The following is a 24198-nucleotide window of genomic DNA, read 5'->3' on the forward strand; positions in this document are numbered from 1 at the left end:
TCGGTTGGGCTGGAAATCCTCATCATCATCCCACACGTCCCTCGTGATGACTAGCAGAGCTGTAGCATCCCGCCAAAGATCTCTGTGTTCTCTGATTGGCGATCATAGCCATTTGTCGTATAAAATGCTACCGGTCCAGCATCCCAGAGCTCTCATCCTCCCAACTAGTTCCCCCTCCATTCTCGCACTCTAGCTTCGCGTTCACTTTACAAGAACATACTACTCTATAATCTTGCACTATGAAGATGATCTTCACCGCCATCTCTGCCCTCGCCGCTGCCAGCGTTGCAGCAGCCACTCTTTGCGCCGAGGCTAACAAGTTCGGTGCCCTCACCATCACTCCCTCGACCGCTCTCGCTGGTGGCTCCGTAAGTGTTTCTCGCGCCTTCTCTGGAGTTTGTCGGTACTAAAACCTCTGTACTGTAGAATGTCACCGGTTCGCTGGATCTGACCTGCCCCAAGGAGAAAGGTTACTTCCCCACGTATGTCGACTACTACCTCGAGGTGCCCCAGGGCAACAACGGCTACGAGTGGCCCGTCCTGCTCGCGCACAATGAGGTTGACGCGAGTGCTACGTCGGACACGTTCAACACTGCTGTATGTGTGATCTTCTGATAGGTTAGAGGAGAAACTGATTTGTGTCCTATTCAGCTTCCCTATATCACGTACTTCAACGCCAGCTACGTTGTATATGCGCAGTTCACGTACGCGCGCACGGACGAGAAGCAGAACACGTACTACCTCATCGGCGGCACTTCCAGTGGCGTCAATATCACTGCTAACAACAGCTGAGGTAGCAGCAGAAATGGACTACGAAGGCGGTGATCCCATATTGTTTACTGACTTGGGAGCGTCTGAGGCTAACACGAACTCTACCTCTACGTGATATCGGATATTGGACATTACTTACTCTACTTAGCCACCAGTCGGGTAGATCAGTCACTCATTGAAATATACTACTTCACTTCGTTGGATGCTAGCTCGGAAGAGGCCAGAGTACGAGGCTATAGGAGCGACTTGAACATCGAGCCTCCGCTTCCATACTCATGAAGCAAGAACGTCGCTATTTCATCGGCTGCTCAACATGTCAGCTATCTATTTGCTTCCCCGATAGAAGATTCTTACCCAGCTTCACCGGCTGCTCTTGAACAACCTGAGGTTGAGACGGAGTAGTAATCAGGATATGTCCTAGCTAGAAACCTTGCAAAGGATCTGACGTACCAAATGTCCCGCACCTTCTATCAATATATTCGACGCATTGACTGGTCGGCGCCATGCAAGTACAGCAAACGAGCCAGGTACACTAATTCTGTGCACGAATGATGTTGTCAACGAAGGACATATGGTATAAAAATCCGCGCTTACCCAAGGCCTGTCTCACCAGGTCCAGCCCAGCGCAGCGTAATGCGAGGGTCAAGCTTCTCAATATCCTGCCAGACCTCGCCTGGGACGCGACGTCTGGAGTTTGCGTAGACAAGCGCTTCTTGCAAGCCGGACGTCTTTAGACGAACGCCACCTGCGGGGTCATCCGCGAGGCCAAACGCGACATATAGATCAAGAATGTCGGGGTGCCAGCGCGAAAAGAAGGGAGACTTCTGGAACATTGACTTTGCCTCCTCTCTAAGTCAGAGTTGTGGGGTGTAAGCCGCCCGGTATTCGTGTAAAACGAGACTATCGGATACGCACCTTGAAGACCACTTGTCGCGTCTCGAAATAGAACTAAGGAGAGATGGCGTCTGACTAAGAACGTCAGGCTTCGCTGGCGGGGTAATCATAGGATCAACTAGAATAAGTGAAGAAAAGAGATTGGGAAAATTGAGAGCTGCTAGTGCTCTAAACGGATATCAATCTATCGAAGATAGTCCAAAGGAAATTTGACTCACGAAGTTGCACCCCCAAACGAGTGACCAACAGCTACGAGAGTACGTTTTAAGAAGCCGCGCTTTTCGCGTGCTTTGCTGACGGCGGCGGGTACTCGAGGAAGACCAGTGGGGAGGGACGCGCATAGCTCATCAGGCATGTAATTGAGCAAGAAATTTACGATATCGCGAGCATTATCCGCCCAATCATCTGGAAGAAAGTGAGAGGGTTGATTACACGGTGAGAATCACCCATGACTCACACATCCCACCGAGCGTTCTGGCATTAAGTAAAGCGGAGTCACCGTGTTGTATGGCTTCCCAAGCCCAGATCTCCTCGATTAGAGGTCCTGCAGCGGATGCGGAGAGCGTCCGCAGAGTCGCCTCCCACGTCTCGTACAGGATGTCAGATTACATTTCGCGTTGTAGTTAGCAGACCGCTCACCTCCTTTGGGAACCCACTTGCATGAGCCAGAAAGAGCGTGATACCTGTGCCAGATGGCTCCTTCCGGGCGTACCGATTGATACAATGCCAATAGATCTTCTGATCGCGTTCTCCCACTAGTTCACGCTCGTCATGAGCATACCGCTTCCTCAGAATGTTCTCCGCGAGCTCCGAAATCTGCGTCATCCGTTCTGTTGAGTTGCCGGTGAACGGATGAATCTCGGGTAAAGGGGTCTCCGGAGTGAACCTTGGGTACGCGGCGGGAACGATATGTGTGCTGAGAGTGTAGTTCTCGCTGAAATTGGGCGAGCGAGGTTTGGAGGGCAACTCGGGATACAGGAGAGGGTCGGGGTACTCCTCTATTGGGAGCCATGGTTGGGGTTTGAATGACTCATAAGTCGAAGTGGGAGTGAAAGGGATCTTTGAGGGTATAGACGCTTGATTCATATTGAGCTACACGGCTGCTACTATAGCGGAGACGGCGTCTCGCTCAGTAATTTCCCTGAAAAGTTCAAGTCGAGTTCAGGGCGATGAAGGAAATTACATAGATACACGTACCTGGGTGCTGTGGCTTATGCTTTAAGGTTGAGAACCGTCGTTGCGAGAATAATGAGGCGCCTGTTATAGCCTGGGGTGACATGTCGAAAGTGCAGGTCTGAGGGTCGGTCAGGCTCGGGCATATGAAGGTAGCTGACAGAATACCGGCATCCGGGTATGATTCATCCGCGGAGCGACACAGCCACCTCTATGCCATTTGAGCTCGAACCACTTGGACCTTCTGCATCGAACGACTCCTCCCCTTATGTTTTGAAGGCTGCTAGTAGGACATGGTCACTCCTGGTATTTCTCCTGGCGAGCGTGCCACGCCCCCCTATCTTCAATTATGCGCGTATATATGGTTGGTCCCGCTCGGTGGAGGAGGTGCTCTAGGCTTTCGGATCTGCAGTACAACTGCCAGTGGCAATGATACACGAGTCCGTCTCCGCGAGCGAGTGGAAAGCTTCGGACGGCAGCGGTATACACCCAAATATTCGTCGCGGTCCACTAGATAAGGTGGAGGAATACTACGGCTGCCCGGGCCAAAGGTACGAGCGGAGCCCCTGGGCTACTGGAATAGTCGGTCGTGTTGTGCGAGCATCCATCTCGGGTCTCGTGCTCCAATGGGGCACACTGGCTCAGCCATTGTAATCGTTTGGGTTACACCCTCCACCGTGAACTATTTGAAACACGTTACTCCAGCGTTCGATAGAAAGCTTAATTGACGGGGATGTCCTAGGGACTCGGATGCCGTTCTCTCGCATCTCTCGTCTACAGCATCTTCTCTACCATTATCTGGATGTTCATGCTCGCGTCTAGCATCGTAGAACATCATGCCGATTTGCCTCGCAAAAAGTTTCCGGATCGTGCTGCTTCTCGTGGATACTGGAAGTGCGCCGCAGATATCCTTCGGTGGAGCGGAAATGGTCTTATCACAATCAACTCCTTCATTCTCTGCGGTATACACATCGTTCAGTTCTTAAACGGGTTCAATACCTGCTATTGTGACTCCAGCGTCTTGGGCCGCGCGATTCAAAAGGCGTACGATGTGATGATCCTCGACGGATACGACATGACTACCACGCAGTCTTCCTGGGTTCTAGGCTTAGCCGTTGGTATTGCGAGTAGCGTTGCCTTTACGGACACGTTCAGTCTCCTAACTGATACGTTAACGTTTGCGTTCGATAGTACGTGATTGTAAATCTTCCGTCTCGTGTTTTCCGTGTTTGTCACTGTCCTTCTCCCTGTAGATTAGGTGATTTGTGTAAAAAAACGTAGCTGGTTGTTGGCTAACCGTGTGCCAGTGGCAAGGGACCGTACATTATGTGGAGTGTTTTGGCATAGCCTTGGGAATTGCTGTGGTTTGATCATCATGTAAGAGTTACAGCGCTAAACTCTTATGAAACGGGTATCAAAGCTGCTGAGAGTTGAGAAGCGCCGCCATAATGCAGCTTGAGTTACGGATGGGGTGGCTTTGATAGACTCAGATCATGTTTCTGCCTCCCTTAGTATGCATACCTATGTGCAGCATACGTTTATCGTACGCTAATTATGAAGATAGAAGCCAATATTAATGTGTAAGGAGCGCAAAGCCCCTGAGTTGAGCCCCTGAGTCGATTGCGCGGCAGGAAATTGCCTCGTTTGGTTGCCGTCATCAACTGGAAACAACCTCAAGGTCCTGCTCATTGCTAGCATCCTCCATCTCCTCCACATGCAGAGTCCGCAGCCGGCTAAGCTGAGCATTATCCTCAACAAAACCTAAGGTGAGGACCACACGTGGTTGATCATGAGGATGTCATTTGCTGACCAGCCAACGTCCTGCTGTTGCAGGCGTCTATAGCACAACACCTGCAGCCGTTTCACTTCCACTGTGTTCACGTCCGGGTGGAGACTCAAGTACTCACTGTTGTTGTAATTGCGGTATTTGATCTCGTAAGTAACGATGTGATCACTTCTGTACGATGCGAGACTCATACCGCTCTTGCGCACCGCCCTCGTTAGGCCATCGCGATTCCTGTATCTACCACGTTGTCTCCACGCACACTTCTGTATACTATCCCATCGCGCCCAACCTGTAGATCTCGTATCAAAGGGGTCTTAGGTGCGTCACAACCATCCTCGAAGAACCTTCCTTCTTACAATCCACCAGCGCTATGCCCTCAGCACTGAGTTCGATACCGTCGCTCATCCCGTTACCCGCATCTAACGACCAAGACGAACAATCATCCTATCATGTACCACTACCCCGCCCTTCTTCATCACAAACCAAAGTTTCAACCCCACCAAATGCCCTTGATTCGAACAATATTGATCGCTTTGCGTCTCTCTTCTCTCCCGGCCCCTCACATAAGGCATCTACACAACCGACCCCCTCAGGCGGCCCCCTGTTCTCCCCTGCTGGCCCAACATCTCCATCGCGTCCGACGCATCATCGCTCATTCAGCTCGTCAATCGGCTCTGACTTTGGCGCGTTCGTCTCTGTACCCGCAACAGATGATCCACTCTCCGCGTTCTTGCCTATTACCCCTGGGTTTGGCGCACCGCAAGCCGTGAAGCCCGACAAACAGGCGGCAGACCTTGCTGAGCTGAACGGACATGCGAGGAATGACTCTAATACTACGCTGGACTTCTTCGATGATTTCACTTCCCGCGCCAAAGACAACGCCGAGCGGAACAGGCGTGGTGTCCTCGATGAGCTGCTGCAGCACGAAGACAGGCCCATGTACTGGGCACACCCTCCTCCCCCTTCACCCCCACCTTCGCCTACGCCTTCATACTTACAAGCTCATCCTGAGCTGCCAGCGACTGGTCAGAAATACCAAGACGACGACATGCCGCACCCAAGACCGCGCCCTCCGAGCCCTACCATGAGCCGCGTGCACCCGCAGTCGCCCGTAGCACCGCAGCTGACCGGGCGCTCCACGCCCCCATCCGCGTCCTCATCCTCGCTCTCGCAGTCCCGCTCGTCTCTTTCAAAGTCGCCCCCTCCAATGGTTGGCTCCCCCCCTTTCAAGTCCTTCTCGCAGCCGCCCTCGGCACAAAGCACACTGTCTCGCATCTCTTCTGGCTGGGTGCCCTCATTCCTTTCGTCGTCCGGTTCGCGTACACGAACAAGCGAGCACAACACCCCGTCGTCGGCTTCCGCATCGGCGATTCTAGGGTCAGCTGTTTCGGGGCTTCCGGAATCGTCGATTACGCATGGTACGCCGTTCGGTACGGCGGTGTTTGTGCCGCCGTCGGGGGCACCGGGATTCACGGGAGATCGAAACTGGGATAAAAGGGGATTCGCAGCCTCATATGAGAATGATGAGCAGGAGAAAGAGCGGAGGGGCGAGAGGTCGGTGAAGCTTGTGGGGAGGAAGGAAGGAACGGCAAGTGTGTTGACGGTTGAGTTGGCCGATCAGGTACGCGTTATTTTCTGACCAGCCTCAATGACGCCTTGATTGAACTCGAATTTCGCGTCCAGATACGGTCACACATGCCTGCGCTGACGCGTCTTCCGCGATCATGGACGTTGTTGTACAGTGTAGACCAGCACGGGATCTCCCTCAATACCCTCTACTCCCGCTGCGAGCCCAAACCTCCAAATACGCCGGGTGCGACGAAAGGTGCTCTGGTGATAGTGAAGGATGCCAACGACGGACTTTTCGGTGCCTGGATTGACGATGGGCTGCGAATGTCAAAGGGTTACTATGGCTCAGGAGAGTCGTGAGTAATGTCCGTATTATGCTCCATTAGCGGGTGCTTAATGTGTTGCATAGGTTCCTATGGGGATTGGACAAGGACAGAGGGCTGACGGTGCACAAGTGGACGGGGCGGAACGACTATGTTGCACTGTGCGAGCCAGATTCTATCTCGTTCGGTGGAGGGTACGCGCCCATGTTCCCCTTGAGGTGTCCTATTGCTGACGTACAGCGTCTTTCTCATATTTCTGCTCGCGCCTGTCTATACCCTCCAGGGATGGACACTATGGCTTGTACATCGACTCATCGCTCCTGGAAGGCTCCACAGCTCCATGTCCAACTTTTGGAAATGAGGCTCTGTGCATGCGTGGTTCGCGGCGAGGAGTTTCGGTTGCATATGATGTGGTGGGACTTGAGGTTTGGGGAGTAGGACCCTCCTAGATCGCATCTTCGGTAGATACATAGGTTTGTTTTCGCACTGCCTCTGTATATGGATCACCATTATTACGGAACTGTCACCCAAAAGACGTAGCCCAAACATAAAAAGACATCCCAGAACAACTTAAGACCAGTTGAGAGCATAGGAGATGAAACGTCACGTGACCTATGTCTTTGCTATAGCACTAGTGGCTGTGAGTTCGGAACTCTTGCTCGCTGTCGGCAAATTCCGAGCTGTCAAACACCGAGACGCTGAGAAGATCGTTCGCCATAAACGACGACGACCACTTGGCCGTGTCGACGCGTCGGCGGTCGGCGCCCTGTCAGCACCATGACTTTCATGTTATAGACCATTTTGCTTATTTCCTACTGGCAAGCATACTCGGAATACCGAGCTGACTGAGCGGCCTGATGGATGGTGGGTCAATTTAGCTTCTTCGTGACCTAATTATTTCTTACTAACGATGCATATAAAGTCCCAGCAGATCGAGACGGTGGCCCAGTCCTTACCCTCACCACTTCCAACCTCCGTCTTCTCACTACAGTCATTATGAAGCTTTCTTTCTTTGACTTCATTGTAGACCAGTGGTCTCGGGTCCCATCCGTGGTCCGTGCCGATCTCTCTGGTCAGACGGTCGTTGTGGTAGGAGCCAACGTTGGTATTGGGCTCGAGGCATCCGTTCATTTCGCATCTATGAACCCCGAGCGGCTTATCATAGCTTGCAGGAGCGAGAGTAAGGGGAAGGACGCAGTCAAAGGCAGGTCTCATTCTATTTTCTCATGTTCAAACGAGTCTGAGAGAGGTTTTCATACGCGCAGAGATAACACGGCGGTCTGGCTATGCGAACACTGAACTTTGGATCATCGACTTATCCTCGTTTGCTTCCGTGAGCGAATTCGCAGACCGGTTCGAGCGCGAGACAGGCTCGCTCGATATGCTAGTGATGAACGCGGCATTGGCTACGAGAAAATATGAAGTGACCAAGGACGGGTGGGAGAGCACGTATGTTTCATGGTTGCCGTTCTGCACCCCTGCCTGATGCTGACGTCCTTCGTTGTAGTCTACAGGTGAACTACCTCTCGACTACACTCTTACCCCTTCTCCTCTTCCCGCGTATGGTTGAGGCGGGAAAGAAGCACGGCAGACCAGCACGGCTGGTCACCGTTGCTAGTGACTCGCACTACTGGTCATCTATATCCCGTGATGTACAGGCGTCGCCTACTCCTCTCAGGATGCTCAGTAGCAGGGAATACTGCACACCGGAGAACTTCAGAAGCCGCTACCCTCAATCTAAACGTACGTTCCTCGTATTTTGCTACCATGTTTCTCATGACAGCTAACTCGGGTTACTTAAAGTACTCAATATCCTTCACATACGAGCCCTCGCCGAACACCTCCGCCCCCTCTCCCTTGTTCCCGTCACACCAGTGATGCCAAACCCGGGGTTCTGCTATTCTCAGCTGAGGCGAGAAATCATCTCATCGTGGAGGGTCTGGTTCATGGAGAAACTCATTGCTTGGCCTGCTGAGTATGGCGCGCGCCAGCTCGTATTCGCGGCATTGGGTGTTCGAGATGACGAAGAAGGCATGCGTGGTGCGTACGTAAGTAGAGGCACGAAAAAAGAGGAGAGTGACTGGGTGATCAGCGAGGAGGGGGGAAAGACTCAGGCGCTCGTATGGGAGGAAACGATGGAGATTTTGAAGGGCGTGGACCCGAGGGTCGGAAAGGTTTTAGGCGAGTACATGATCGATTAACTGTCATTCTCATTCCGCTTGCCTTTATTGCGATATTGATGGGTGTGAGTTTGTTAGTACGGAAGGTGAACAATTAGATAACTTAACGTTGTGGGCTTCGCACCCTGATGGCTTTTTAAAAAGCTAGTACTCGATACTCGTGTAGTAGACGCCTTGCTTTTAGCCTGCGCAAACGTTGGCAGATCCGTACACCCCTGGCGGCTGCACAGGTATTTCACAAAGATCAAGTTCAATGGAAGTTCAGTCTCTGAAATGGCTAACTTCAATGGACCCTTGACCGCTAGCACCTACAACATTCGGTTAAGCTGTTGTGAAGGCTTCAAGGTGCAACGAGGATTTTAGTCGCCCCTATCAGAACATTTTGAGCACTTTTAGACGTCTAAACTCGTCTAACCTTATCTAACCTACCAAAAGCGCCACCTATTCCTGATCATTGGTCCTTCAATGGAATGAATGCAATGAAAATGTTCCCATAACAACTTATATGCAACTGCAACGGGAGCTACAGCCACTGAAAGTCATCGTTAGGATGTGTCTACCTTGGGTTTTGAGCTACTGACTGATATTTCGGGAGTTCAGAAACCTAGATCAGGAGAATCCTCGCAGGGATTCTCGTAAGATGTACAGGATTCTCATGGGCAAAAGGCGGCGTACGCGTTATAGTTGCTTTGTTACCGTCCGGACCATTGATTGATGAAGTATGTGAACAAACCTCCTGTGGACACCACATACAGCCCTAATCTTACCTTGTCAACGACCGTACTGTACGTTGTGCGTTGCTGTGTCACTTACCAGCGGCAGTGGCCCACCTATCTCAGGGCCGCCGTTTGCACTTGGACGCCACTATTCGGATTCTGGAACCACTGCTATTTCGAGAACACCCGGGAAATGGGAAAGGCGGCACATGCCGCCGTGGCGGCGCGGCGGCGCGGCGGCAGTGGCGGTGCACACACCTGCCACATTTCTTTGGACTCGCACACACACACTCCTTCCCGACTTCTTCTATGCAACGAGCTCCTCAAGATCGTAAGAAATGTATCGCTGCATCCAAAAAATCCCAGCAGTAGGCGCCACCGCAAAAAGGGCGAAAAAAAAAGTGGGTACTCACTCGACTTTGATTCTCGGCCCCTCCGAGACAGCGGAGCAACTCAACGCCATACGCTCAACAGTTCCTCAACGTTCAACACGTAGACGCGCTTGCAAGCCTATCATGAGGCTGCGCATATCTGCAAGGAAGATCATACACATTCCTGTTTAGCCGATCGAGGATGCCATACCCTTTCCTTTGTTTCAGCTAAGTGCATCCGGGGACTGTTTCCGACGAGCTACCCAACGTGCTCGACAGTGATTCCGACGACTATCTTGCGGACAACGTCAGTAGCGATAGAGAGGACCCCAAGGACGAGGTAAACGGCATACCCTAAGCTGGTGTTTGTGCTCACGAGTTATCTACCATGCAGGCAGTTATGGAGATAGCCCAGTACCCTGCCCTCAGGACGGCGGACGCTGACAGCACAGAAGAAGAGCTCAATTCTCTTCGGCTTGATGGCTTCGACGTCTACCGGTCAGCCCTAACTCCTCCAATGACATCTACGGATGCTCGTGCTATGTCTCGCTGCCTCATTGTCAACGCGTGCAGCCATTGCTGCTCTATCACTCTCAACTGGACCCTGTCGCTGAATTTAAACAGTTCCATGCAGCTCAGTGCATGACGCAGCATTGATACAAAGTACAAAAGTACAAGAGAGCTGATGCGGTCAACATAGCTACACTACACTCCGAGAGAGAGAAGTTAAATATCGTGGTATCGTCGTCAGCCCGAGTCGCTGGAGTATCAATCTAATTCATGTTCACTGGAGTCCGAATCGGCACTTTCAATAGAGTCCAAATCATTCTTATTCGAGTTTGGATATGTCGAAACTTATAGTGTAGGGATACAACGTTGGCGGACTCAAACACGCTCAGTCTTTGCTCTAGCACGCATAAGCGTGGCGGCGAGGCGACGCGCGGCGGTCACATCGTGGGATTTTTAGTTTATGCACCGCCACTGACGCCGCGCCGCCCAGCCTGCCGCCGCGACTTGCCGCCTTTCCCAGATCTCGGACTTTCTGGCTATTTCAGCCACATTGGCTCAAGCGTGTGAATCTCGACACGTGTATTGCCATGCTGAGCGTGACCAAACAGTGAAACACAGCAGCTCTCCTCATCACCCTCGCAGTGGTCAGCGATGTACGTCTTTTGTGTCGAAGATCGAACACGAGTATAGCTGAGAAGCCTATAAAAGCGCAGACTCACCGGGCGTTAGTTGAAGGTTGAGTTAGTAGCTGGTTAGGCTGGTAGGTTGACGATGATAGTTGTTCGGGGTAGAAAGACACTGTGTATGATATTCGTGGTAGCGACTGTATACTGTACCTTTCCGATCTTAAGTTCTCAGTGGCGTGGAAAAGTATTACAAATTAACACCTTCCTATTCCGTATGTCCCGAATTTAGGTTCGCTGAGTCCTGTAGAGGCGGGACAAAGTTCGTGTCTTAGGGTGGGTGAGGGTGGGTGACCCAGCAAGTGAACCTGAGGATGAGGATGCCATGCAGCCGAGCATCAGCCGGGGTGCTTTTGTGATGCAGCACACAGAGAGTGGTCCTTATAACAGCATTCTATATGACATCAAACAATTGCCTTCAGTTGCAACTTGAAGCTTGTTATAGCATTATGCCACTATTCACTCTGAATTATTTATGGTCAGAATTCTCCCCATCATGTAGTGACACTTGCAAAGAAGGTAGATTATCAATGTGCGTGAGACATGCAAGCTACTGGTTTATTTTTCACTTGTTAATATTGTTATTCAACATGTTTCTTCATTTTAATATTCTACCATATGTCCCGTTTCTAAGTTCGCAAGGGTCCAAATCAGTGGGACTGTCCCATGTTCTAAGTTCTGTTCATGGGCCCATGGGACATCACTGCAAGAACATGTATACCTGATTATAATGTACTCCTTGCTTTATATGCTAGAGTAATGTTCCTTTGGCCTGATTTTGAAGTCATGTACCCGGACCTGGTATATCAAGTCATGTACCTGGACGTGAAATGCGAAACTATGTTCACGATGACGTCAGGTGGCGTCGGTGCTTGGAGAGGGCTCCACCCCCAACAAATAAATACAAATGTTGAACTTGCTTCTCGCGTTCTTTTCTTCCTTCTTGATATCTCTATCGACCTCTGCCATTTCCTCCTTCTTCTTGTCCACCGCATTCGCACCTCACGCCAACCTCACGCTCCCTGCTATCGGTTTTCCATGGCAGCTCCGGACCCAGACTGCTTGGCCTGTTAAGTACATTCTCCTGCACCAATCTGACCTTTTGTCACTCAAAATATTCGATTCACCAGCAGAAATGACTCTATGCTGATGTGAAGCCTACGAACCTTCAACCACCACCCACATCTTCGCCTCTTCCCCCAACGGCGTTTCCTTCCTTCCAATATCTCACAAGTTGACACCAACATCATGTGCACGCAGGTTAACCTTCATGGGTGGGTGATCAAGGCTCTCTTGGTGAGTGCAACACAGTTCGCGTAGCTTGAATTGATTGGCTGATTGACATAGACACTGATCCCGCCACAGGATGGTTAACGCTATCGCCGTCAGCGGGCTCGCGTGAGTGTACCGCAACAACGCTTACATCTAGATGAATCTCCACACACTTGAACTTCTCTTGTGCTTGAGAAATCTCACGTAACGACTCAAGTCCTCGCTTAGAGGTCCCAGTAGCGGCAGTGGTATGAGACTGGTGGAGAGAGCAGCCATCTATCGTATTCGGTATGCTTCTTTACTTCTCATTGTTTTGTTAACTTACTTTCACTATCATCTAGCAAGTGTCTACTTTGGCCCGTTCCGTCAATACGTTATCCACGAGAGAGGATCCTCAACTGGCAGCTCCTGCCGCAGCGCTTAAGAACGGTCGTGTCTGCACACCTCGACTGCAACATTACTGACAGCTCGGATAATGACGGCGGCAGCAGCCTTGCGCTTGTTCCGCCGAAGAATGTTCAGGGGGTGGGAGGTTCAGGGTCGATTGTAGTTCTCTGTGTATTGAGTAGATCAGCCAATTGCTTGTATATCAATACATGAATGTCATCACATTTGCAGTCATTTTTGCTTGCTTTTTCGTGTGATAATCACTATACTTTGCCATTATAACTATTGGCTTCATGTTCAGGCCCACCCTGTCGCCTCAAAAGTAATATTCTTTTGACCATGAGAAAGTACATTGAATCATCCGAAAACGTCCATTGTTGGATCTCGGCAAAGTCCATTACTCTCATGAAACATCTACATTATTACTATACTCCGAAGACATGAATGTTACATGAAAACTACTAACGTACGGGTGTGATTTACGTTCATGAGTTTCAGGTATCTCTGTCCTCACAGTGCATGGGACAGAACTTAAGATCGGAAAGGTACAGTATATATGACAGGAGCGTGTGAAGTCACTACCATATTCGTAATGCTGTATAGTCCTAATCCCACGGTAATGCAGGACGGCTACGTAAGCTATGTACGTGGCTCAGTGCGATAGACGCGGAGCCACACGAATGCATGAATGCGTAAGGCGCTAATACTGTAGATTTTCGACCTTAAGTTCAGTCCCCTGTCCACCCCCCCCCTCTGAACTGAACTTCCGGGGGTGGACAGTCCACCCTTGTGGAGGGGTTGTGAACTTAAAAGGGTGGACATATGGTAGAAACACAAAATATGATGTAAAGTTGATGAATTAACTAAGAAAAAGTGCTACAATGTGTTCTAATGACCTAGGAACTAATCATAACACTTTGAAGAGACCCAGGCACTTCTCTCAACCCAGATCCTCATTTCCAAGGACCTGTAAGATGTCTAAGTTCACATCGAGATCATCCGCCATGCCGAGAGTCGAGACCGAGGTAGCAGAGACATCAACATTGCCCGGATGGAGGGCCCACGACATGAGATTGGCGGGCTCCGTCCAGGTTTCGTTGTCGTCGTGCTCCTTATCCTCTGCAAAATGATTGTTGTCTTCAGGAGAGACCTCGTCATTCGCTTGAGTTGCCTCGACCTCGAGTGCCTCATTGATCATCATCGAGGATGGACTCGGAGAAGCGCTTGTAGGGGTTAGTGGAGGTGACAGGCCCGGTTCAGGGCCGGTAAATGAACTTAGTGTCCCCCCGCGGTCCAGCCCTCTGAACCAAAAGGGGGGGACATCCGGTTATGGTAAGAGCTCCGAACCGCGACTTTTCCACGCCACCGTGAACTTAAGGTCGAAAATCTACAGTACTACCTACTGGAGATACCTAGCGCCTGTGTAGACGTATGAAGGCGGTGTTTACTTGTAGACCTCATAGAGGAACATCGCCATACTGGAGGCTTCTGGATGAACCAATAAAGCCGTAAAGGTTCGAATACTAGACGTAATTCTGACATTTTGAGCACAAGTACTGGTTGACGACAACTCACAATGAGTTCGTAACAGTCCATATTCTGAGTTCGACTTTGCTAAACCCTCAGAAGGCTCAATCACCAGCCCATTATCTAGTGAATTTGAAACTTTAGATGCATGCGTCTCCGGCGACCACTCTCGATCACGATGTCCTCTTCCTGATCTTCAACAAGTGTGTTCCTCCGCTAGGCTTCGATGCCCTAGGCCTTCCAAAAGAGGACCATCAGCCCTGCAGAGCTCCATCGTGGATCCCAGTCACACAGGTATGCCGTCAATGGCGATCCGCAGCTCTGTCCCATCCATTCCTCAGGGCAACCCTATTATGCCATCGCCTCAATTGCCACCAGCGTGGATGCTCTCGCTGGGGAGAAGAGAGTCTAGCTCGATCACGTACCGTACCATTACAGGTCCATGCCAATCTCGAGCAGCTACAGCCCGGAAGCAAAGGTTACGATGAGTTGATCAAGAATATGCCTCGTACGCGCGATATGTGGATCGCAAAAGTAACCGTAGAGAACATGACGTCACTCATGACTGCCGCTGGCTCTGCACCTATCCTCGAAACCATCCACTTCATCAACACACCCGGCGTCAACTTGCAAATAATTCCTCTCAAGCTAATCGAGTGCCCCCTTCTCAAACGGATTCATATTCGCTGCTTTCTCAGCCCTTTTGACTGGGTGGGCATCCGACCCTTTGCTCCGAACCTTGTTGCTCTAGAGTTAGCCATCGCCATCCGTTGCTTTTCCATAGAAGCTCCCGAGATGCTACGCGCCCTGAATGGCATGCACAAGCTAGAAACGTTGAATCTGAGCTTAATCGTCCCCAAATTCCCCGCGGATCTCGATGCGGATGTCATTGCCACTCTCCCAACCCTTCGCTACGTAGAAGTCCTTGCTGACTTCCACACTTGCCTTATTCTTCTACCACGGCTTGTTTTCGATCGCACATGCGCACGGGTCAAAGTCACTGCCTCAGAAATAGGATTTGCTCTCGATGACGACGCGATGCAAAACGCCTTGCGCAGGCTCGTCGCGCTTGGTGCCTCCAATGATCTGACCTTTGACGGAACCACAGCGGACGTCGTACACGCGATATTCAGCCAGCTTTCTGCGAGTTTTTCTATAGCCACATACGACAAGGTTTCCACCGATTGCTCTCTCGAGCTGAGTCGTCGCACCCAGGCCCTTCCGTGCTTCGAGCTGGTCTACTCAACAGTATCTACTCGTGCTGGCCAGGTCGTGACACACTTCGCCGAGGCATTCCCCATGTCTTCCGTTACGTCCATTTACATCGGCACATGCGCCTTTGTCCCGAACACGCTGCGGGATTTATTCTTCCACGTCAACTCCGTGAAGACGTTGGAGGTTGTCGACGTGTCTCGGGAAGATAGCCGAGCAGTCTTCGCGACTTTAGAGCCTAGTGATCAGCAGCTTCCGGCTCCGCAGCTCCAGAAGATCATCATCAAAGGTTTTGGGAGTGACGGGTGTCCGAGTCTCGAAGCTCTCCGGGAGTGTATGGTTCATCGTCGTGAACTGGAGTGTCGGATAGCTAACGTTATTTGTGGGCGGGATTGCGATGCGGTGGTGAACGAGGCTGAATCTGTAAGAGAATTAGGCGTTCAGGTCGATTGGTTGCCCTACTTGGACTAGAAATCTGCACGCGTAGATATCTTGGCTGGAGATGAATTTAGCGTACTTGAGTTCAACCCCTCGAGAATGCGCAACTTCTTTGCGTCTCGAAACTTTCTCGCAAAAGTAGGGTCAACGTACCACTGTTACGTACCAATGCAAATGTGTGAGACGTGCAGTCAAACTCAACTGAATATCGTAGTCTGCTCCGGCGTTGGATCAGGAGTACCAAGAAGTTATTAGACCAACCCATGCACTCGTATGGCGGTAAGACGAACAGACATAAAGGCACATGACATTCACATTGTTAGAGGCTACAAAAGGTATGCAGGTAAGGTATGAATTCAGTGTTTGAGTATAGGTAGAAGAAACGGAGGAGTCTTCGCGAGAGCGGCATATTCAAGCCCTTCCTTCGATCTCTGCGGTGCCGGCCAGCCCTGCGACTCTGTTGCGCAGGTACCCGCCGGCGAATGTGCTTCCTTTAGCTCCACCATGGTCGACGTCGTTCTTACACGGGAGGACGAGGGGAAGCGGCCTAATCAGAGGCTGCGCAACTACTGATCTTGAAGATCACTGCGAGGGTGGCATAGGTGGTGTACCGGGTACGGTGTTGATGTGTTTATCTGTGGCAAGGCGTCAGCACCAAGGCAAGTCAAGAAACAACATGGCAGGACTGACCAAAACCGATATATGAGATTACTTGGGGTGCTTTGACACAGGACCTGCAGAGCCTCCAGGAGCGCCGTACGTGCTCATCAAGTCGCCGAGCGCGGCTGAGCAGTCTTTGTACTGGGGCTGGGGGTAGTGCGCGCGTTTCTCAGCGGGCGCAGAGGTGGTAGACTTGGTTGACTTGGAGGATGACGCGGACTTCTTCCCGAATTTCCAGAAGGAAGATGACGAGGACGAGGATGATGATGCAGTCGTAGTGCTTTTCTGGGGAGCAGGAAAGTGACAGCCGTAGCCGTATGACGCGGAGAGCTGGCCGAGGGCGGCTTCGTAGTCACGGTGAGGGACACCTTTGGATTTGGGCTGAGATGCACCGACGAGGGTAGCCGTGGAAGAGGCGATGGATGGGGCGTATGACATGGCTAGCGGATTACTGGTAGTAGTGGTCTGGGAGGTGGTTGTGGTTGGTATGTTGGGCGGAGAAGACTGTTAGAGCTGCTGTTGTTGAGAGGCGTTGGGCAGAAGTAGAGGTGATATTGATGTCGAAACATGTCGCAGACCCTTGCACTTTATATGCAGTTGAAAAAGCAGGGTGCGACTGCGAAGCGGTGCGTGCGTGCGATGACGCATTAGCGCTCGGTATATTTGACTGCGACCGAAAGACTCACAACGTTTTCGGACGCGCAGCGCCATCACCTACCATGAACCGAGCTTACTAACTGGCTGGGGCCAGAGTCTGTGGCCCTCTGCCCTGGACTCAGGGTTTGGTCTTGGCGAGTAGATTCTCCGATGTGAAACGCAGAGGAAACCGTTGCGCACTGCGGCGATGTCCCTGCTGATCGTGATGCATCCCGCTGCGAGCGCTGCCTGCGAGAGGCTGCGGCACCGCACTGTCTAGAGCTGAGTCATACTGACCCCGAGCGCCTCGTACCTTGAAGACCAGGATCTTGAATGGCAAAATGAGCTTGGTGCCATTTCTCATACATGCCAGCTTGTGATATGAACACGGATAGTAGTGAATGTGCATGTGAGCAGTGTTACGAAGGCATCATAGTCGACACTGGTCTGTACGAACAGCACTGCAAGAGAACAGTTCAAACTCCGTGAAGCCCGGTGAGCACGCATGAGTCACTCCGAGTCGATGTCAACGATCTGCAGCTGTCAAAGTCAAAATCCAGGGCACATTTGATCGACCCCCCTCGACGAGTCATTTCTTCGTTTTCTTCGACATCATATTTACATTCCGCAATCGTACAAATGACACCGACGCACATTGGTCATTTTCCCGCAGATTAATGAGACACTTACACTAACGTACTAGGACCCCCGAATACATTACACGAGCTTCAAGTTGGAGAGCGCCGGACCTGAACAGCCTCAACAGCGGTGAACCCTGTGTCGCGAAGTTAGTGGATCAAAGACTTTGTAGCGCTACTATTTGGTGATCTGCCGCAGCAAACTCGTTCATAGCTCCGACATGCAAGGTTCTGCATGTTGGTGAACTGCATACTCACGGTTGGTACATAATGAGCCGAGGTCCACCAACGCTTATAGCATCACAACTCACGTATACATCCATAATCTCCGTCGGGCACAGCCTTCGACGAGAATATCAGCGCGGCCGAAATTCCCTTCAGCAGCTGCACTAGGTTCTGCGCAAGTCTGATGGACCAAGACGTTTCAGTGCTTTTGTTCGGTGATTTCCAGTGACGCACCCATTCCGAGAGCTCTGTCTCCCTCGACGACATCTCACACGGCGCGAGACTGCAATACGAACCGCCAGCTACAGCCCCGATTTGATCATCTTCGTTTGCCCTGCACTTGGACGGTGCAGTGATGTATCTCGAGATGTTGAGTCTCAACATCACAAGACATGTAAGCGGCACAGTGTAGGAGATCGTGATATATTCCACCAGGACTTCGGTGCATCATGATCGAACGAGCGTACTCACATGAAAGCGATGAAAACCCATGATATATCACAAGCAGTACGGGGCAAGGAAGAACCTGTACAGAGATAGGTACAATCGGTCCAAAACAGCACAAAACATGCACACAAACAGGTATGAGAGGGTGTTCAAAGAGCGGAACTGACCGGCGATATACGGTCTAAAGATAACAAAGAGTATATACGACGTCTAAAGTAGGTGAAAAAGCCCAGTGTCGGTGGCAGCGCCAGAGTCAGCGTTCTCGTGGTAAAATCATAAACACAGCCGTATCATCACCAAACCAGAGCCAGCTTCATCAGCGGGGGAAAAGAGGAGAGGACAGGTAAATAATTGAGTGACCGGTATTCACAAGATATCGTCCGTTATGGCGAGAAGTCAAAGGTGAGTGGGGTCCCAGATGCACGGTGTCCATGAATGTGAAGATCAGCACAGAAGAGGAAGGGGTGTGGTGGTAAACGAAAGGGTAAACGGGACCATGGCAGACACATCATCCGAAATATGGACGTGAGCATGCCCGCGGACAGACGGAAGAGGGGAATCAGCAAGTGCTAGACGATTTTGGGGCGTCAAAGGCGATCTGCACCAAGCACGCAAGAGGAGAGTGATATAGAAACAAGGGATCATCGTCACCGCGAATACACACTCGCGCTGTCCGCCGCCGACGCCCTGTTCCCTTCACCCTGTCCACCCTGATCCTGACTCTGGCGCCGCGACTGCGGCCCCGTCTGGTTCTGCGACGTCGGCGTCAGCGCCCTCAGCGGCGACCTCTGTATCCACGCCTTCGGACTCCCATCCTGCGTCGCTGGCCCCGCGCCGCCCTGTCCGCCCCTGGCCGTCGGCGTCGTCGGCCTCGGCGTGCTCAGCCCCGCCGCCTCCAGCAACGCGATCTGCGACTCATTCCCTCCTGACCCAAACGAAACACTTGACTGATTCCGCGTGTGCGTGCTCCCGCCCGGAACCGTCTCGCGCATCGAATGCGCCGACTCGCCGACCCACGGCTGCGGCACCTCGTGCGCGTGCTGTTGCTGCCCCGCGCCGCCGCCGCCGCCGCCGGGGCCCATAACGGTGTCGATGATCTCACTGAGATCGATCGCGCGCGACGCAGCCAGCGGGCCCTCGTACCGCGCATTGTCCGTCGGCGGCGGCCACACCGCCTCGCGGAACGCCGAGCCGCTGTCGCTCGCGCGTGCGCGCTCGAGGCGCGGCGGGAGCTGCGCCGTGTCCGCGCCCATGCCCGGCTGTGCCTGGGGCGCACCGTACGTCGCGTAGGAGCTAAACGACGCGCTCGGCGCGTGCGTGTGCGCGTGCCCAGGGTCGCCCTCGGGATGGTCTCTGTACGCCGCGAGCGGCTCGCCCGCGTCAAAGTCGTCGTCCGCGAGCAGGTTCTGGCGCATGCGGTCGCGGCGCCGTCCGACGCTCAGGGCGCGTGCGAACGCGCTCTGCTTGAAGGCTTTGCGCCGGCGGTAGAAGAAGATGCCGAAGAGAAGGACGAGGAGCGCGAAGGCGCCGGCTGTTGTGCCTGCGATGATGGCGGTGCGCTGGTTGACGGCGGTGTTGCGTGGGTCGCCGGAGACCATTGTTGGCGTCACGGAGTCGGTCTAAGATGGGAGATGTATCAATGTGAGAACAGTAGGCAAAGTGGCAAGCAAGATTTTTGATGAATGGATGGGCGTATGAATAGTACTGAGCCGAAGAAGAGACGTACGGTTACCATCCTTCCGCTGACCGAGGTCACATACCAACTCGTAATGAACGACGTCGTGGAGACACCATTCGAAGACCGAGTTGGACTTGGGGTGCTGCTAGGTCCCGAGGAGCTCGAGGGCGGAGAGATCGAGGTGGTGAAGGTGCTCGTGATGACGGAGTCGCTCGCTGTGGTGATGAATGTAGTCGTTGAGATGATGTCGCTGGTCGAAGATGCGGATGATGAGGACTGCGACTGGGATGATGAAGGCGACTGGGATGAAGAAGACTGAGATTGGGATGACGAGGAGGGTTGCGTCGACGACGACTGGGACTGAGATGAGGAGGTCTGGGTCTGGGACGATGAAGACTGAGATTGAGATGAAGATGACTGCGTTTGAGAGGACGATGAGTCGGATGACGATTGGGACTGCGAGGATGACGAGTCGGTCTGAGAGGAAGATGTAGGAGTTGCGGAAGGCTGGGATGAAGACTGCGACTGTGACTGCGAGGACTGTGTTGCGTCCGAAGTGGGTTGGGATGTCACCGATCTACGATATAAAGCACCGTTCGTCAGCACATGCGCACCATAGTGCCAACTCCTCCACCTTCCAAGATACTACTACCCATAATGAAACAGATAGAACTCACCCAACTTGTGAAGTAGCCGTGGCTACATCCGACGTTGCGCTCCCCACATCCGACGTTGCACTCCCCACGTCCGACGTTGCGCTCCCCACGTCCGACGTTGCGCTCCCAACGTCCGACGTCAATCCTCCCACCGCGCTTGTCGGCTCGGGGGCAGACGTAGCGCTATCGGCTGGTGATGGCGAGGCGGCAGAACCCGTATCAGTCGGAGTCGCACCCTGCGTAGCCTTCACCGCCGTCAGAATCTTGTCAGCGCATATCACTGGAGAGCAGGACGCACCGAGTCCCCTGAGCCCGACGTTGCACCTCCTCCATCTGAGCCTGACTCTGTCTGCCGTGCTACGAGCGGATGCGGACGCATAGTAAACCGAGTGGGTATTCTCCGAGATAGATAGGCGGGGCTATCGGCGTTTTAGCGATCAGTCCTGCGGATGGGCCTGGAAGCCTTGTGAGTCTGCGCACGGCGACCCCACGAGGTCGATAGACCAGCCGCTGAGCGGGACGAGACGGAAAGAGGACAAGGTATAAGGTAGAGGAGAAAGACTAAGGCAACGGAAAATCAAACACTGAAGGGAAAGAAATCCCACAGGTGGTACACAGCCCAGACGCGGGCGGTGACGATGATGCTACGGTCAGCTACTCTCACTCCTTCACCAACGCTCTAAAGGAAAGCCCCTTCTCCGTCTTCCGCTCTGGCTTGAGTTTGGCGGCCAGTGCCGTGCTCCCTTCCACACGGGCAACGAGGCCGCGTCCCGTTGAGGCACACCAGACGGACCGCGAGCTTCAAGGAGGAGCACTGACGACATTCCGCTCCATCGCTCCCACCCCCGCCCGCCGTAATGGCAACCGGAAGCACTTCCAACGCTATTTCTCCCGACGCCTTCAACGTCTGCTTCGTCGCTGAGGAAAACAAGTGACGCTCGCGGAGAGAAAGACCAAAGTCAAAGAGCTATGCACATGCATCGGCCATCGGACAATCGACATCCGAGCACAGCCGCACAATTTGTAGGCTTGACTGCAGAAATGTCCCGTAGCTTTGTTACCTCGTAATGAGCATCGATGGTGCGCTATGCATCCGCAACGTTAGCTAGCCAGTCCAGACAACTCGCTTGCCATCTCTCTCATCCTTATCGCAATATATTTATAGGCACATAGCACATATAGTACTATCATGCATCAAGAGCCGTGCATGTCCCCCTTTTACTTTGAATGAAAGATAAATAACAAATAAGCCCATTCAATTACATCGACTTGGTCATACATCCTCATCCTCCTACCATTTTGCTCAAAGAGTCGTCTTTGATTCAGGGTCCTCGGTGTTCGTTGACGGCCCCTGTGCAAACAACATAATCGAGTTCGTAGTGACCGAGTCAGGCACCGCACTCCTAGCGACACCCTGTCCGCTCCGCTGACTCTGAAAATGCATCTCTGTGGTGATTCCCAAGCCCATTCGGATGACGATGAGTGAGAAAGCGATTCCCTACAAAACCCATGAACAGGGGAAACTCCAAGTACACTTTGATGCTTACTATTATCGGCACAATCTGTTTAGATCGACGCGCAGTGTTAGATTAGTATCAAGCGTGCCAAACTGCAATGCCCACCGCATTCATAACAACCAATGAGTATGCCCAGATTTCAAACCGCCCGGTGATAGAGGACACAAGAAGAATGAGCATTGACATCGAGTATATTGCGCCAGACTCGAGCAGAGTAATTGCGACAGCCATGGGATTGGTGCGCCGGCTACTGTGTACTACGTGTTGACGTACGCGACGATGAAGGTGGAAGATCCTCGCGGCAATCAGTACTGTTTGGGAACATTCCGTCAGACCCAGATTATCTCGTCCAAGCGAAAGTGTTTTGCTTTGGGATTACCTGTGCAGCCAAGATGGACTACAAAGCTCATGGCATAGACGGATAGATTCGAAAGTAATTGCATGCTCTGCACGAAACCAACCTGACCGTCGGTTACCGCAACATTCCATTCTTTGCCAGCACGAATTTCGAGGCCGTATGCGTCTAAAAAGAAAATTCCCATGCCTACGCAGCATTTCACTAAGCTTAGCTTCAGTAACAAGAAAAGTGCCCACCTATGTTAGCGAGGAATCCAGCAGAGACAGGTATGACTACCCGTTTATCACCATTCCAGACCTTCCAGAGCCTGTAAAGCTGCACAGTAAGCAATGAATAGTAAATATTTTGGCAATAACTCATAACCTAGGAAACGCACCATAAACCCATCCCCTAGCCAGATCTGTATAACAAATGCAACCACTTGAACTTGTTGGGAGACCAGGATTTTAAAATAGGTATTTATGTCTCCGAATGATCCAGGGACAGTGGGAGAATTACTAAAAAGGCCTTGGAAGTATGCATTGTAGTTGTATACAGATGAGCACACATGCTGGAAAAGAGGTTATGTCTGTTGTAGGTCTCTTATATTCGTGAGAATATATGGAGTTTACCAGCGTTGCCATCGCAAACATCAGGAAACCGACAACAAGTACCATAGTATTGGCTCTTGCTGCGGGCCTGCCAACATGTCGTCGTCGAGTCACGATAATGTAGATGTCCAGAGCCAGTAGCACCGCGAATGATCCTGCAGGTCAGACACGAGTTTCAGCGAAGAAATAAAGACATCAAAATAACATACCATAGAAGACCATCTCCGGAAGGATATTCCAGAACGGACCAGTGAAGATTATATTCGTGAGGTAATATACTGACATCGGTGGAAACGATGGGGAACAAAGGAATGCCGCTGAACTGTGACATTGAACACCTTTATTAGTATGCTATGAGGGCAGGCTGTGTCTCGGGCAATCACATTCGCATCTTCTGACGCCAAAACACTGGATAAACTCATTTGGAAGCATCATGGATTGTCCAAAAACCGGACCGGTACACATGCACGGCCTGAGGCCGTGACTGGTGGGTGCATGGTGGTTGTGCAGCCTACGATATGATTGATCAGATTCGAAGACTTCGACCTTTTATCAGGTAGCTGACCTCTATGTACAGCAAACCACAGCTTCAGCCAAGAGCTACCAATAGTAGATTTTGATGACGACGACCGGCTGACAGGCAACGGTTGCTAAGAGATGGAGGTGCTGGAAATTATGTTGGGAGCGCTTTCAGTATTGGCGCTCCAGCGTTCAAGCTGGGAATAAACTGAATCCAACAATAATTCAAGTTTTGTGAAATGTTAACATTTTGTAAGCCCGCCTCGTCCTTACTACGCCACAAACCGCGCCACAACCTCCACAGTCGTCGATCACTATTCCAACGCACCGCAGTTTCAACGTCTTCTTGGATTCTGCTTCCGCTCCAACGGAAGTCCCTCTCGTTACTCGATTCGGCCCCTATGCTATTCAGGGCGCCTCTATATTTATACCCGTCGTTTTCCCTTACTGGAGATCATCATC

At 51.9% G+C, this 24198-nt stretch overlaps 8 protein-coding genes across 8 annotated transcripts; 4 read left to right on the top strand and 4 right to left on the bottom strand.

The window, feature by feature from the left end:
• Nucleotides 1-239: 239 nt before the first annotated feature.
• CONPUDRAFT_93718 (uncharacterized protein) lies at nucleotides 240-792 on the top strand (the record flags this gene model as incomplete). Its single annotated transcript, XM_007776862.1, has 3 exons — nucleotides 240-368; nucleotides 427-597; nucleotides 652-792. The coding sequence occupies 3 exons, from the start codon at nucleotides 240-242 to the stop codon at nucleotides 790-792; spliced, it is 441 nt and encodes a 146-aa protein (XP_007775052.1).
• On the bottom strand, nucleotides 768-2751 carry CONPUDRAFT_132597 (alpha beta-hydrolase; the record flags this gene model as incomplete). Its single annotated transcript, XM_007776863.1, has 8 exons — nucleotides 768-1075; nucleotides 1126-1153; nucleotides 1222-1309; nucleotides 1366-1620; nucleotides 1687-1833; nucleotides 1884-2070; nucleotides 2123-2252; nucleotides 2305-2751. 8 exons carry the CDS (start codon nucleotides 2749-2751, stop codon nucleotides 1005-1007), a joined length of 1353 nt encoding a protein of 450 aa, XP_007775053.1. The 3' UTR covers nucleotides 768-1004.
• Nucleotides 2752-4505: 1754 nt separating this feature from the next.
• On the top strand, nucleotides 4506-7043 carry CONPUDRAFT_169866 (TLD-domain-containing protein). The gene is made up of 7 exons (XM_007776864.1): nucleotides 4506-4604; nucleotides 4672-4773; nucleotides 4843-4942; nucleotides 4991-6245; nucleotides 6308-6549; nucleotides 6603-6710; nucleotides 6800-7043. The coding sequence occupies exons 4-7, from the start codon at nucleotides 4995-4997 to the stop codon at nucleotides 6963-6965; spliced, it is 1767 nt and encodes a 588-aa protein (XP_007775054.1). The 5' UTR covers nucleotides 4506-4604; nucleotides 4672-4773; nucleotides 4843-4942; nucleotides 4991-4994; the 3' UTR covers nucleotides 6966-7043.
• A 294-nt stretch (nucleotides 7044-7337) lies between these two features.
• CONPUDRAFT_140341 (short-chain dehydrogenase) lies at nucleotides 7338-8717 on the top strand (the record flags this gene model as incomplete). Its single annotated transcript, XM_007776865.1, has 5 exons — nucleotides 7338-7380; nucleotides 7439-7720; nucleotides 7782-7965; nucleotides 8024-8259; nucleotides 8320-8717. The coding sequence occupies exons 1-5, from the start codon at nucleotides 7374-7376 to the stop codon at nucleotides 8715-8717; spliced, it is 1107 nt and encodes a 368-aa protein (XP_007775055.1). The 5' UTR covers nucleotides 7338-7373.
• Nucleotides 8718-13575: 4858 nt separating this feature from the next.
• CONPUDRAFT_159767 (uncharacterized protein) lies at nucleotides 13576-14106 on the bottom strand (the record flags this gene model as incomplete). Its single annotated transcript, XM_007776866.1, has 2 exons — nucleotides 13576-13858; nucleotides 14084-14106. 2 exons carry the CDS (start codon nucleotides 14104-14106, stop codon nucleotides 13576-13578), a joined length of 306 nt encoding a protein of 101 aa, XP_007775056.1.
• A 241-nt stretch (nucleotides 14107-14347) lies between these two features.
• On the top strand, nucleotides 14348-15845 carry CONPUDRAFT_147547 (uncharacterized protein; the record flags this gene model as incomplete). Its single annotated transcript, XM_007776867.1, has 1 exon — nucleotides 14348-15845. Exon 1 carries the CDS (start codon nucleotides 14664-14666, stop codon nucleotides 15843-15845), a length of 1182 nt encoding a protein of 393 aa, XP_007775057.1. The 5' UTR covers nucleotides 14348-14663.
• A 351-nt stretch (nucleotides 15846-16196) lies between these two features.
• On the bottom strand, nucleotides 16197-16924 carry CONPUDRAFT_169868 (uncharacterized protein). The gene is made up of 2 exons (XM_007776868.1): nucleotides 16503-16924; nucleotides 16197-16447 (listed from the first exon to the last, which is right to left on the bottom strand). Exon 1 carries the CDS (start codon nucleotides 16908-16910, stop codon nucleotides 16521-16523), a length of 390 nt encoding a protein of 129 aa, XP_007775058.1. The 5' UTR covers nucleotides 16911-16924; the 3' UTR covers nucleotides 16197-16447; nucleotides 16503-16520.
• Nucleotides 16925-18482: 1558 nt separating this feature from the next.
• CONPUDRAFT_169869 (uncharacterized protein) lies at nucleotides 18483-21422 on the bottom strand. The gene is made up of 4 exons (XM_007776869.1): nucleotides 21051-21422; nucleotides 20774-20997; nucleotides 20145-20673; nucleotides 18483-20037 (listed from the first exon to the last, which is right to left on the bottom strand). The coding sequence occupies exons 1-4, from the start codon at nucleotides 21129-21131 to the stop codon at nucleotides 19066-19068; spliced, it is 1806 nt and encodes a 601-aa protein (XP_007775059.1). The 5' UTR covers nucleotides 21132-21422; the 3' UTR covers nucleotides 18483-19065.
• Nucleotides 21423-24198: the final 2776 nt, after the last annotated feature.

The sequence above is a fragment of the Coniophora puteana genome (assembly GCF_000271625.1).
Source record: "Coniophora puteana RWD-64-598 SS2 unplaced genomic scaffold CONPUscaffold_18, whole genome shotgun sequence".
Taxonomy (NCBI): domain Eukaryota; kingdom Fungi; phylum Basidiomycota; class Agaricomycetes; order Boletales; family Coniophoraceae; genus Coniophora; species Coniophora puteana.